Here is a 13207-nt window from a genome sequence, read left to right as displayed (position 1 = left end):
CAACCCTCTTCAAAGGTTTAGCTGGAAAGAGAGGATAAGGTAAGGTGGCAGTTAAATGGAGGAAGAATGCTTAAAAGAAGCTTTTCACTGACTTTCTTGTAAAGGAAAGACTAAAAGATATTTAAATGTTTACAAGGAGTACAGAAACAGAGATTTAGGAAAGACAAGGAGATTGATGAACAGAAGGAAAAAGAAGGAGCTGAGAGGAAGTCAAGGATCCTGACAGACAATGAGATCCAAATCAGACTTTAAAAGATTACTTTCCATTTAATAAATTATAATTAAAAAGAAAATTGGCTATTATTCTACCTCTTCCAGTGACTGTAGGAGCTGCAGCAATGTGCCAAGTGTTTCACACAAACTATGGCACTGAACACAAAGTTTAATTCTAGTCTCTTTGAGAGTGCTACTGTACACTTTTTAAGTCAAAAGACGTTTAGGAAACAGGAAGAGGATAAACAGTAATGGACACTAGCCCCTTCACTCCTACTGCTTTGTTTTTTCCAGACCGCTACTTTACTCTTTCCACTCTGTCCCTTTACACCAACGTTCTCTGAATGCATGTATCTATCATTTTTGAGATTCCTTGGAATCATGTCAGTTTATTTGGCTGATGTGCTAGTCCACAACTCTCCAGTTTTCTTCCTCTTTTTTCCCTTTCTTTTCTTTCTTGTTCTTTCTTTGCAACTATGCACAAAGAAAAATTTGTCCCATGTATGGTTTATTGTTCACTGCCCTTAACATTAAATGCATATAGGTAAATCACATATTTTTACTCCAGAAAAACAAAAACTACTTCTTTTTGCCCATGATAAAAAGGAAAAAGAGGCACTGCAAGTATACATATAGCTTTCTATCCTATTTAAGAAAACAAACCAAATTATACAATACTTAATCAAAATTAATTATTTGACTCACACTCCACTTTAACAGATATAGCAATGTTTGTCTGCCTATACTAAGTACAGAAATTTTTCTTCTCCTACATGTTTAAGATACAGTTTTTCTAACTGTTTGCTACTTTATTTTTCTTACATGGAAAGACAAATTAAAATGGTTAGAAGATGTTAATAACATCATTGAAGGCACAGAAGTTTGAAAAGCCACAGCAAGATAACACATTAAAAATTGAACAGCTATTTGCAGCATTGCTGATTTTAGACAGTTCAATCTGTGACTCTGAATAAAACAAGTTCCACAGAAATTTTAAACAAGGTCAAAAATTACCAATAGACTAAGTTCTCCCAGTGTGACACCAAATGAAAGCGGTCGCTTTGGATCTGTCACCTGTCAAAGAAAAGATGACATGAAACTGACTGACGGTGAGAGTGAACCCACACTTGACCCTTGACAAAACGCAGCAAAAAGCAGGGAGCATACAAGTCAGTCACACAACACAACTGTGCCTGTGGAAAACAAAGGGGAAGAGGCAAAGGTGGCCAAGAATATCCACATTTTGTAGACTTATAATGCTTCTATGACATTAATATCAGAATTCCTCCATGAAATTATTCTTACTAGAAATCACACTCGCAACTATGACTAAACAGACTCCTCTCAACAAAGTTTAAAAAAAAACTTTCTATATCATCAAAGACCTCTCCACAGATAAATAAAATAAGGTATTATTATCAACAGTACTGCAAATCTTAAAAAAAAAAAAAAAAGATTGTATTTAATTTGGGTCCCGTGCAATGGCTCAATTAGCTAATCCTTGACTTCTTATTGGTGGGATACCATATGGGTTCTGGTTTATGTCCTGGGTAATCCACTTCCCATGCAGCTTCCAGCTTGCAGCCTGGGAACAAGCAGCAGAGGATGGGCTAAAGCCTTGGGACCCTGGACCCACATAACAGACCCCAAGGGGGTTCTTGGCTACTGGCTCCTAGCTTGATAAGCTCAGCTCTAACCACTGCAGATATCTAGGGAATGAAACAATAGATAGATGATCTTTCTGTATTTCCTTTTCTCCATAAATCTGCTTTTTCAATAAAATAAATAAATATTTATATAAATATATTTAATTTAATTTACTTGAAAGTAAAAATTATAGAAGGTGGCAGAGGAAAAAAGAGAGAAGGAGATATTATATCTTCTGGTTTACTCCCCCAAATGGCCACTAAGACTAGAGTTGGGCCAGTTCAGAGCTGGGAGTCAGTAGCTTCTTCTGAATCTCCCACTTGAGTACAGCAGCCCAAGGACTTCAGTCAACCTGCACTGCTTCCCCAGGTAATCGGCAGGGAGCTGAATCAGAAGTAGAGCCATTTGGGATGCAAGTTCCAAAGGAAGAGGATTACTCTGTTACACCACTGCATTGCCAATCAATAAACGATTTCCAAAATATGTAAGGTTTAAAAATATATATTTACTTATTTCATTTGAAAGGCAAATTTACAGAAAGAAAGGCAAACAGAAAGATCTTTCATCTGTTGGTTCATTCCTGAAATGGCTGCAATGGCTGGAGCTGAGCCGATGTGATGCTAGGATCCAGGAGCTTCTTCTGAGTCTCCAATGCAAATGCAGGGGCCCAAGGACCTGAGCCATCCTCCATGGCTTTCCCAGGCCACAAGCAGGGAGCAGGATTTTAACAGAAATGTGAACTGTTGAACTGGCATTGGTACAGGTGGTAAAGCTGATGCCTGTGACCCCAGCATCCTATATGGAGCAAAGGTCTATGTGCCAACCACTCCACTCAAGGTCCAGCTCCCTGCTATGACCTGGGAAAAGCAGTAGAGGATGATCCAAAGATTTCAAAGATCAATCTCAATAGATTAATCAATCAGTTGATACCTCTCCCCTCTATCTGTCACCCTAACTTCAAAATTTTACTGTCATGATAGAAACCTGGAAACTAAGAGGAAAATACACCTTTAATGCATCCATACAATACTCCAGAGTTTAGACACAAGAACACTTTTCAAATCAGAAAATAATGTATGCTTTGATATAGCTGAAAGCATAAACAGCGTTGTAAACCTAGTTTTACTTAATATTAAAAACATAAGGATTTGTAGAACACTTTGCTTTTCCTATATTTATCTTTTGTTATCTACAAATAATTACTGTGCTACAAATTGCAACTATTTCAGAAAGAATTTTATAGTTCAGTGCTCTAGTACAGTAGATTAATCCAATGCCTGCAGTTCCAGCATCCCATATGGACACAAGTTGGAGACCCAGCTGCTTCACTTCCCATCCAGCTGCCTACTAATGTGCCTGAGAAAGCAGCAAAAGATGGCTCAAGTCTTTGAGTCCTACACCCATATGGGAGACCTTGAAGAAGCATCAGGCTCCTGGCTTTGGCCTGGCCCAGTTGCAGCTGTTGCAGCATTCAAGCAAAATGAAACACATCTTTTCAAAAATTTTTAAAGAGAATTTTAATACAATACAACTCCTTAGCTGCTAATACACTACCAAGAAACTATTCCTATTATTCAATGAGCATCTTTATGATAAACTGCAATTTTCCTATCCCATTTCTTATATTCTCTATTTTTAATTTTCTTCCAGACACAATCAGTTGAAATGAAGAAGGTTTGGTACTCCTAAGAAGGCTTGCACAGTTTATTATTCTTCCCTCTGGATTACTTTAATATATCTGTCACTTCACACCAGTTGAAAGACTGGCACTACTACCTCAGTCTTGTGTGTTTCTGAACTTTTTTTTTATTAAAAGGATGGAAATAAGTATTAAGGCAATAAAAAGTTCAAATTCACCACAAATTGTATGTCATCTGTTTTCATTTTTGACAGGTACATAATAATTACATATATATTTATGGGACACAATGTTAAGTTCTGATAGATGTGTAACATGCAGAATGATCAAATCAGGATGCTAAACATAACTAGCACATCACACACACCACAGCTTAGTGCTAAGAGTACTTCAAATCAGCTCATAAAAATTTTCTAATATATGATACGTTATTATTCACCACAGATATCATACCATGCAACAGATCATCAGCACTGATTCCTGTAGTTGAAACTCTTTTTGGCCAAAATCTCCTCTTACAACCTCAGTCTCAAGCAACCATCATCTACTCTCAACTTTGAGGAGTCTAACTCCATTAAATTCCAAATTAATCAAGATCATGCAGCATTTCTCTTCCTGTGCCTAGTTTGTTTCACTTAGTAAAGCAACATCTAGTTTCACCCAGATTACTGCAACTGACAAAAGTGCACCCTTTCTAGGGTTAGGTAGTTTGTGCTGTGTATGATACACAACAGCTTCTGCATCCATTCATTTGTGGATAGGATACTTCCACGGTTCCCCTTTTTGTTGATTATGATTTTCATTGGCTAGTTTATCACCTTTTGAAACTAAGTTTTTATCAGTATGAAAAGAAATTAATGGCCTAAAGTTTAACATTATGCATCTTAAAATTCAAACAAAAATCAAAAGAAATACAAGACAATCCAAAAATTGCTTATGTTAATTTAATAGTGCAGTACATAATGGTTTCATGTTATATTTAAAGATAAAAATGCTTGTTAAGTATGCTAATACAAGAAAGGAGATACAGTAGTATACTAATCACAAGAAAATCAACCTCAGATTTAAAATTGAGTTAGAACACTATATTAAAAAATTAAGAACAAATTTATCATTATTAATATAAACCAAATGCACAACTCACATCATCTTCATATTTAATGTGGATATCTGTGATTTTTACTTGCACATTTTTTATTACTTGAGTTGCCAATTTTTCCAAAAATGTATCCTTTTTGGCATCTTTTGGCTTATCTATAAAAAAAAAAGATACACAAAACTTCAGGAGTTGAAATTCTCACATAGTTCATCACCATTGATCAAAGAGATAAGGCACACTTGATGGAAATGTGAGTCTACTTTAAGGTCGTCACTTTAGATTGATTTCAGATTTTATATCCATTTGCAACTTATTTTTGAGTTACAATGTAATTTAATATTCATTTTTACCTTCCATGACAGAAATCAATTGGCAATGTGTATAAGCAACACATGGCATAAAAACTACTTTTACCTACCTTTGGAGCGATCAAGACCTTTAAAACGTTTCTTAAAATGTTTTTTGTGCTTTTTACGTTTACGTCCTTCTCAGTGGAAGCATTTTAGTGAGAAAAGGATAAAATTCAAGTTAGCAGACTAGAGGACAGAAAACAAAACAAGAGAATTCTTGCTGACAGCAGATTCTGGGTTAAGTAATCTCACACTGATCTGTTACTTCAATACAAACACAAATTCACAAGCTAGCTTTAGTCTAAAATGACCCTCAGTATAGATGTACCTTCTTAATCTAGAAAACAGCTTGGCAGTTGCAATTAAATAAAAATTGGGGAAAATATATTTTTGCAATGCCATTTATACTACTAATCATTTTACAACACAAGATTTCATTTTAATGTCAATATGGAACCAAAATATGGGAAATGTAATAATGGCAGAATACAAACTTTCAAAGGAAAGTTTTGATAAATGTAAGGCAGGGACATAGGGACACAAATGGAATGAAAGTGTAGGTTGTGGACAGATGAATTCTTGATTGCTCTCCTCATAACCAATGTTACATTTTGACTCACTTACATAAAGAACAGAAAAAAGGGCATTAAATGCTCTGAATCAGCTGAGTAATCCCTATAAAATCTCATCCTTTTTCATTTTTTATTCACTGCCCCGCTGCATTTTGGCGTAACACCTTTCTAATTTCTAAATTTACACTGAACTACTACCAGGCATCATATCTAGTCTGAAGCTCCAAAGCAGTCTCTAGCCACACCTCCACTTTCTAAACTGTGACCTGATATCTTCCAAAATAAATCAGAACATGCTTGCACGACACAGTCTTTTTGCAGGACCCCTATTTCCCTGCCCTATTTCCCACCAATCATCCCTGCACTAGAAACCAGAGAAACATCATTTGCACTTTCCCAATCAAGCCATTTTTCCTACTGCCTAATAATGGCTCTCTACATATTCCATTCCCTAGATCTGGAATGTCCTTCCTGAAGCTGTCCACCTGGCAAATTGCAAAGATTCTTCTGAAACAGAGTCTTCCTCAATTCCTCTAAGCAGAAATAGGGCCTGTACCACATACAGAATCCCAGTGAACAATGACTACACTGGATCTATGAAATTCTCCCGCTATCAGCCAGAACTCCCAAGAGACTTCCCATTCCAAATGCACCAAACAGTCCACAAAATGAACATCACATGAAAATATATAAAACCCATTCATATTAGGTATATTTAAGAGCATATATGTGACATTTGGTTTGAACATTTTAATTTGGCTTTCCTTGCTATTTTAAAGAAAACATCCTGCTACAAAAACTGAGAAACAGGGCCTGGCGCGGTGGCACAGCAGCTGAAGTCCTCACCTTGAATGTGCCAGGATCCCATACGGATGCCGGTTCTAATGTCGGCAGCCCTGCTTCCCATCCAGCTCCCTGCTTGTGGCCTGGGAAAGCAGTTGAGGGCAGCCTAAAGCCTTGGGACCCTGCACCACATGGGAGACCTGGAGGAAGTTTCCAGATCTTCGCTTTGGATTGGTGCAGCACCGACCGTTGCTGTCACTTGGGGAATGAATCATCGGATGGAAGATCTTCCTCTCTGTCTCTCCTCCTCTCTGTATATCTGCCTTTCCAATAAAAATGAATAAATCTTCAAAAAAATTTTGGGAAACAAACCTTGGATAGCAAGAATCAAATCTTAACTTTCAAGAACAAAATGTGTGCTAGACACCTAATAGGATCTGAATGACACTGTCATTAAGTATTTCCTGCAGCATTGACAGGTCCCCAACTCTGCTTCATTCATAAATTAAAACATATAGAAAAACACAGTTTAAAAGAAACACCATTTGAAAAGAAACATATAAAAAAGCCAGATTAGTCCTGAAAGCGCATGTTTCAGAGACAGGGGACAGAGCCTCTTCACACCAGACATCCTGCCTTGCTGGTTCCACATTTGCTCTAACCCCTTTCCCCCTTTCATCACATATTAGCTGTACTGTGCGAGTTTAAACTTCCCCCAATCAACCTGAGTGCTGCACAACGGTTTTCAGAAAGCCGCCAATGAAGCTGATAAATCACACTCTAAAGCCGTTTTCAAACACTCTGGCCTCAGAATCCTTTAACGCACTTAAAAACTGAAGAGTCTAAAGAGCTTTTTACTTACACACTTTAGAACTATTAATGTTACCATACTCAAAAATCAAAAGTGAAAAATGTTTTAAAAACTTATTCAATCATTTAGAAATTAAAAAAATCACATGACATACAGTTAGCAAAAATATATTTTCTTAATACAAAGCTGTAGTGAGAGAAGTGCAACAAATTTACATGCTTGAAATCTCTAATGTCTAATACCATAAAAAGCAAAAACATTATTTTTTAAATCTCTAACATCTGGCTTACCACAGAATAGGTAAATTCATATACCCATGTCTTCCTTCAGTCTATGAAGATACTCATGCACTGTTCTAAGTATTTGATGGAAATTGTGTCAACCTAAACACATGTAGTTAGCACAGCGAGAAGTATTTTCATGGCCTTTTCATATAATCATGGAAACTACACAAATCTCAACAGGTGGTAGCTTCTTAGTTACAACATAAAATAAGATACCCTATCAATGACTCTTTCACCTGAATTACCCTCTAATCTAAATGTCCTCTTAAACACGCAGAATTTTTGTCATTCATTAGTAATAGAGAAAGAGTAAATGAATTACAGAAATCTTTCATGTGTTGAACTTCATTAACATTTTAAAACCACATTTGTTAATATTACCATGAATCTCAAGAAAAGTTTTAAAATCCTGAGACACTGTCAAGTGACAGTTTCCTGAAATCCTAATCTCTGCTCAGAAGTTCAAAGTCTACTGTTTCAGTTAGAACCTGCTACCTTGAGTGAGGCATGGTCATGCTGCATGCTACAACAGCAAGCAACTTTACATGCCAATTTTCATACCAGCAGTACAAATGTGAACACAGTGAGAAAACAATACCTATTAGTGTAAGTTTCCTTTTATTTAGGACCACTACTCCAGCATATTAAAGAAAAATCAAATTAGGCAATACACACAAACTAAAAACAGGAAATGATCATAAAACATACATTAAGTCCTACAGAAAAAGGGAATGAAGACGCCTTCAACAAAATTAACCATTCTCATCTCAAAATTACTCATATTCCGGACCTCATTTTTTCCCAGGATAAGTGATCTTAAAAACACAAGAGATTGGGCCTGGCACGGTAGCCTAGTGGCTAAAGTCCTGGCCTTGCAAGCACCAGGATCCCATATGGGTGCCAGTTCTAATCCAGCTACTTGCTTGTGTCCTGGGGGAAAGCAGGCGAGGACAACCCAAAGCCTTGGGACCCTGCTCCTGAGTGGGAGACCTGGAAGAAACTCCAGTCTCCTGGCTTCGGGTTAACGCAGCTCCGGCCGTTGCGGCTGCTTGGGAAGTGAATCAGTGGACGGAAGATCTTCCTCTCTGCCTCTCCTCCTCTCTGTATATCTAACTTTACAATAAAAAATAAATCTTAAAAAAAAAAAAGAAAAAACAGGGATTGGGGACTACTGGCTTTAACAATGCCATTCAATGATTTTGTTAAGATAGTTCAATGGGTCACTAAACTGCATATGTAGCTTCAGGAAATGTTACTCCCAGCAGGATCAAAAGCACTGCTAGCTGGTATGAAGCAATGATTAGTGACTACCTCTCCTGTTGCACAGAACGCTGGCTCAATCACAGCCTTACAGAATCAGACAGTAAGCCAGGAGTGCACACGTGCTATATTTCATATTAAATGAAGAAAATCAGCCACATTTATTAAACGAGCAGTTTGTCAGAATAGAAACTGCTTTCAGAGTAACTACACCTAATATTGTGAAACTGCCAAGCAAATCTTCATCCCATTCATAGTCATGAACTTCTAACAAAGAAGTTCCTTAACTGGAGAATTCTAACATGATGTTTACTGTTTAAACTTCCAGGCACAAACCTTTCTTTCCAAATTTTAGGTGTGATTAGGTGCCTGAACTGTTATGCAAAACATAAAAACATAAATTTAATAAATCAAATTACTGTTGAAAATATTGAAGTTACTTTAATGTATTTGGCAGACTTCCTAGTACATAAAACAATCCTACTGTAAATCTTATATTAACCTTTTGTGAAGCTGAAAACTACAACATGCTGGATAGGATGGCAGTCTGGGGGTGCCTCCAAAGCTACAACCAAGGAAACAAAAAAGGCAACAGAGGAGCATCTCCTAACAAACTTCTAAGCAAAGTCTCAAAGAAAATGCCTGGTTTTCATGAGCTTAAACAAAAAATGGGGATTAACATGGTGGCACAGCGGGTAAAGCCACCACCTGCAATGCTACCATCCCAACTGGTTCATGTCCCAGCTGCTCCACTGCTGATCCAGCTCCCTGCTAAAGAACTGAGAAGAGAGGCAGAGGCCAGCCCAAGTGCCCGGGCCCCTGCCACCCACATGGGAGACCTGGAAGATGTTCCTGTCTCTTGGCTTCAGCCTGACCCTGCCTTAGTCATTGCGGCCATATAGGGACTGAATCAGAGGACGGAAGATCTCTCTCCCTCTCCTTTACCTCTTTCACCCCTCTTTTTTCTCTCTCACTCCCAATAAGCACATAAATAATTTTTTTATAAAACAATAGTATAAGAGAGAAATTGCTTAATTGAGAAATTATTGCTGTAGTATGGAGTTAAAATTTAAAAACGAGCTTGAATTTGGACATTATCTGGGGATCAGTTTCACAAAGGTAGTGGTCATACTTGTTTATCCCATGAACACTCAGCATCCAGCACAGTACTTATCACAATAAGACACACAAATAAAAAAAAGAAAAAAAAGACATACAAATGTTTGTGAATAAACAAATGGCTGTGGAGACAGGATAAAGGAAATCACGGCAAAGGGGGAAAACATGAATTACATTTCCATATTTTCTACAAGGATGTACATTGCCAAAAAGACTGGACTAAAAAATCATAAGCATGGAACAAAACCATAATTTTGTATAGGTGAACAGAATTAAGCGTGCATACCCACCAGGCTTGATGTCCTTGTAAACAAGGTTTTCCAAGCCATACATGAACTCCCCTGAATGTGCGCCTGCATCCACATGGCAGCAATAACCAAAATGCAGAGCATTTAAGAGACACCTTTAATTTCATACATAAAATATGCCTAAATTTCACTCACAGAATTAGAAATCAAGTAGCAGGACAACTGCAGTTCAGCGACACCAAAACCATTTATATCTAAGGAAATACTCAGTGACTCCATTTTCCTTCTTTAATCAAATAAGTATATTTTCAAATAATAAAATCAAGTTTTTAATAATTAAAATAACAAACACTTCAAATTAAGCGGAACACATAAATGTGGACTGTAGCTCCATGGAACTTTTCACAAATTGTCAAACACAGCAAATACCTTCCAGTTTTGTTTTCTTTTTGCTTGCCATTTTGCCCACTTTAAGACTAAAATATGACTGTAATATTTGACATCAATTTTAGAGTCAGTTAAAATGATCTCATCTTGAATGCAATCTGTTCCTTTTAGATACAGTATTTGAATTTTTTATATCCACTCTTGTTAATGATCACTAGATAGTACCACATTCTATTCCCTCCTAGCACAGGCATCAGTTACCTCCCCCAAATCACAGCTTAGGTCTGTTACCCCCAGATTCTCAAAGACAGGAAAACAAAATTTACTTATTACTACAAGTAGAGATTTTCAAGTTCATCATGGTATAGGGTTCAGAATACAGATCTATGGAACCAGACAGGATTCAAATTCTAGCTAAACTACTTTCTAGCTGTGTGAACTAGAACTTCGGGTTTTCTCAATTGCGAAATGAGAACAGTTAACAGTACAGTTATCACAAGTTAATTTATAAAAAACACTTTGAGGAATAATTGGTGAACAGTAAGTCTTCAACATATATTAGCTACTATCACCATCATTATCATATCACCATCATTTAAACATTTCAAATCTCCTAAAATGAGCCTGTACTTAGCTTTACAAGCTTCAATCCAACTACTTCCTATCATCAAATTCCCAAAGTGCTCTTTCCCATAGATTCTCCATACTTTTCCATGATCATTTTAACTTCCACCTGAAATGTCTCCAGCTCTTTAAGATCTGCCTGAAACACACACCTTCAGTATCTATCCCAATCCCTTTGCTGAACTTATATTCCTTCTAAACTTTAGAACATTCTACCTATACCTCCCCAATGGGAATCAACACTTTTTTCACTTATTAATATGCAAATATTTTTCATTAAAATAATGAAATCTTCAAGAGAAGGGCTCAGAGATTTTCTGACTTTTGTATTTCCAATAATGTGCAGAGCAGACTAACAATAAACTTTTGAAATATACCTGGAAGTTAAATAATGCCTTCAAAACTTTATTAATCCAGCATTCTATCCCCAAACAAGTGTGGAAATCACACATGAAGCTATCCAGTCTTGATTTTCAAAATTATATTCATTCCACCTTTTCTTAAAAAGTTAGATGTGGGGCCAGTGTTGAGCTTAGCAGCCTAAGCCTTTGCCTGCAGCACAAGCATCTCATATGGGCACCAGTTCATGTCCCATCTGTTCCACTTCCCAAAAAGCTCTGTGTTTATGGCCTGGGAAAAAGTGGAGGATGGTTCATGCCCAGGAGCCCCTACACCATGTGGGAGATCTGGAAGAAGCTCCTGGCTCTTGTTTCAAATCAGCACACATCTGGCCGCTGCGGCCATTTGGGGAGTGAACCAGGAAATGGAAGATCTTTTCCTGCTTGTCTCTTTCTCTCTGTAAAATCTGTCCTTCCAATAAAAATAAATAAATCTTTTTTTAAAAATGAACATTAATCTTTTTAAAAAGCTGCTAAACATGCATCAACTAAACAAAGGAGTAAGCTGAGGAAATAATTATACACAGAGAACAATGAAGACCAGTCCCAGGACGACAACTGTACAGCAGGTGTCACAGTTCACAGGTAGAGCTCCAAGGGAACAGGAGTACGGAGAGCATAAACAGGTTTATTCCTATTCAAATAACAGTCTTCATGCAGCTCACAAGAAGAACTACATGTAGGCTTACCCAGAAGACAAAACATAAAGAAGCACTTATACATGCAAGAAAAGCAGACTGTATAAAAACGGAAACATAATCTTAGAAAATTCTTTGCCCAATGCGATGAACAACAATTATTTAACCCATGATACTACATTATATATGCATATTATGAAAAAAATGAGGAAAGCCAAACTCAGGGTGAGAGGCGATAAAGAAGTACATTTACTGAATACCATAACATGCCTTATATTAATAAAACTAAATAATGATAAAATGTTAATGTGTCTAAAGGTAAGATTCCCTCACAGGAGTTGAGTCAGAAACGTAGCAAAAGGTGGAAAAGCGGGCTGTCACTTTGCTAAGTTCTCTTGGCAAAACTACTGGACTTTCAAGTCTATTAAAGTTTTTGACAAAATTAATATTTTAAACACAAAAGCTAACATTTGGGAATTCTATGGCCCTACTAGAAATTCTATCTTTCCCTTTACTTTATGATAGCCTTCCCAGGAATCAACTTACTTCAACAAAATAAAAGGAGAAAAATATTGAGTTTTTTTTAGTTTTTCTTTACAGATACACAAATTCTCTAGAAATTAATAATTCACTTTTCTTTTCCACATGACAATAGAAATAAAACAAGTAAAAATATTCTAAGCATAACAGAATAAGCAATTCATTTGAAAATTTAAAATGTTTAAACTTTTATGCAATAATTTTTTCATTTTTAATATCTACTGCTTATAATTGAATTAACTCCATTCTTTAAGTCTTGAAAGGCAGAGTTTCTGTGTTCAGTGGTATTTTAAGTTTTTAAAATCAAGACATAAGTAAAAAGCAACAACTCTGATAATAACATCTGATTATTAATTAATAATTAATAATGGTAGAACATAAAGCATATAAATGCCAGGGTTCTTTTATCATTCACATGAACAATACTGAATAAAAATAGGACACATATGCACAAAGACTATTAATGGAGTGCTTATACATAATCAAGGCTATAAAATATAACTTTAATAGCTAAGAAAAAATGTCAGGAGGTCAGCACTGTGGCACAGCAGCCTATGCTCCACAGGCTGATCTTTTTCACCTTGTCCTGGTTCTT

The 13207-nt window shown here is 36.6% G+C and overlaps 1 protein-coding gene across 2 annotated transcripts in view; it reads right to left on the bottom strand.

Moving 5' to 3' along the window:
- Window positions 1–13207, bottom strand: part of VPS13C (vacuolar protein sorting 13 homolog C) — a 170469-nt gene that overhangs the window by 133338 nt on the left and 23924 nt on the right. For both annotated transcript variants that reach the window (XM_058665749.1, XM_058665750.1), the window contains exons 6-7: window positions 4644–4753; window positions 1228–1287 (exon numbers count right to left, since the gene is read on the bottom strand). In XM_058665749.1, the coding sequence (XP_058521732.1) occupies window positions 1228–1287; window positions 4644–4753 (170 nt within the window). The remainder of the gene's footprint in view (window positions 1–1227; window positions 1288–4643; window positions 4754–13207) is intronic.

Source organism: Ochotona princeps, chromosome 6 (genome assembly GCF_030435755.1).
Source record: "Ochotona princeps isolate mOchPri1 chromosome 6, mOchPri1.hap1, whole genome shotgun sequence".
Taxonomy (NCBI): Eukaryota; Metazoa; Chordata; class Mammalia; order Lagomorpha; family Ochotonidae; genus Ochotona; species Ochotona princeps.
This window is presented reverse-complemented; position numbering and strand designations above follow the sequence as displayed.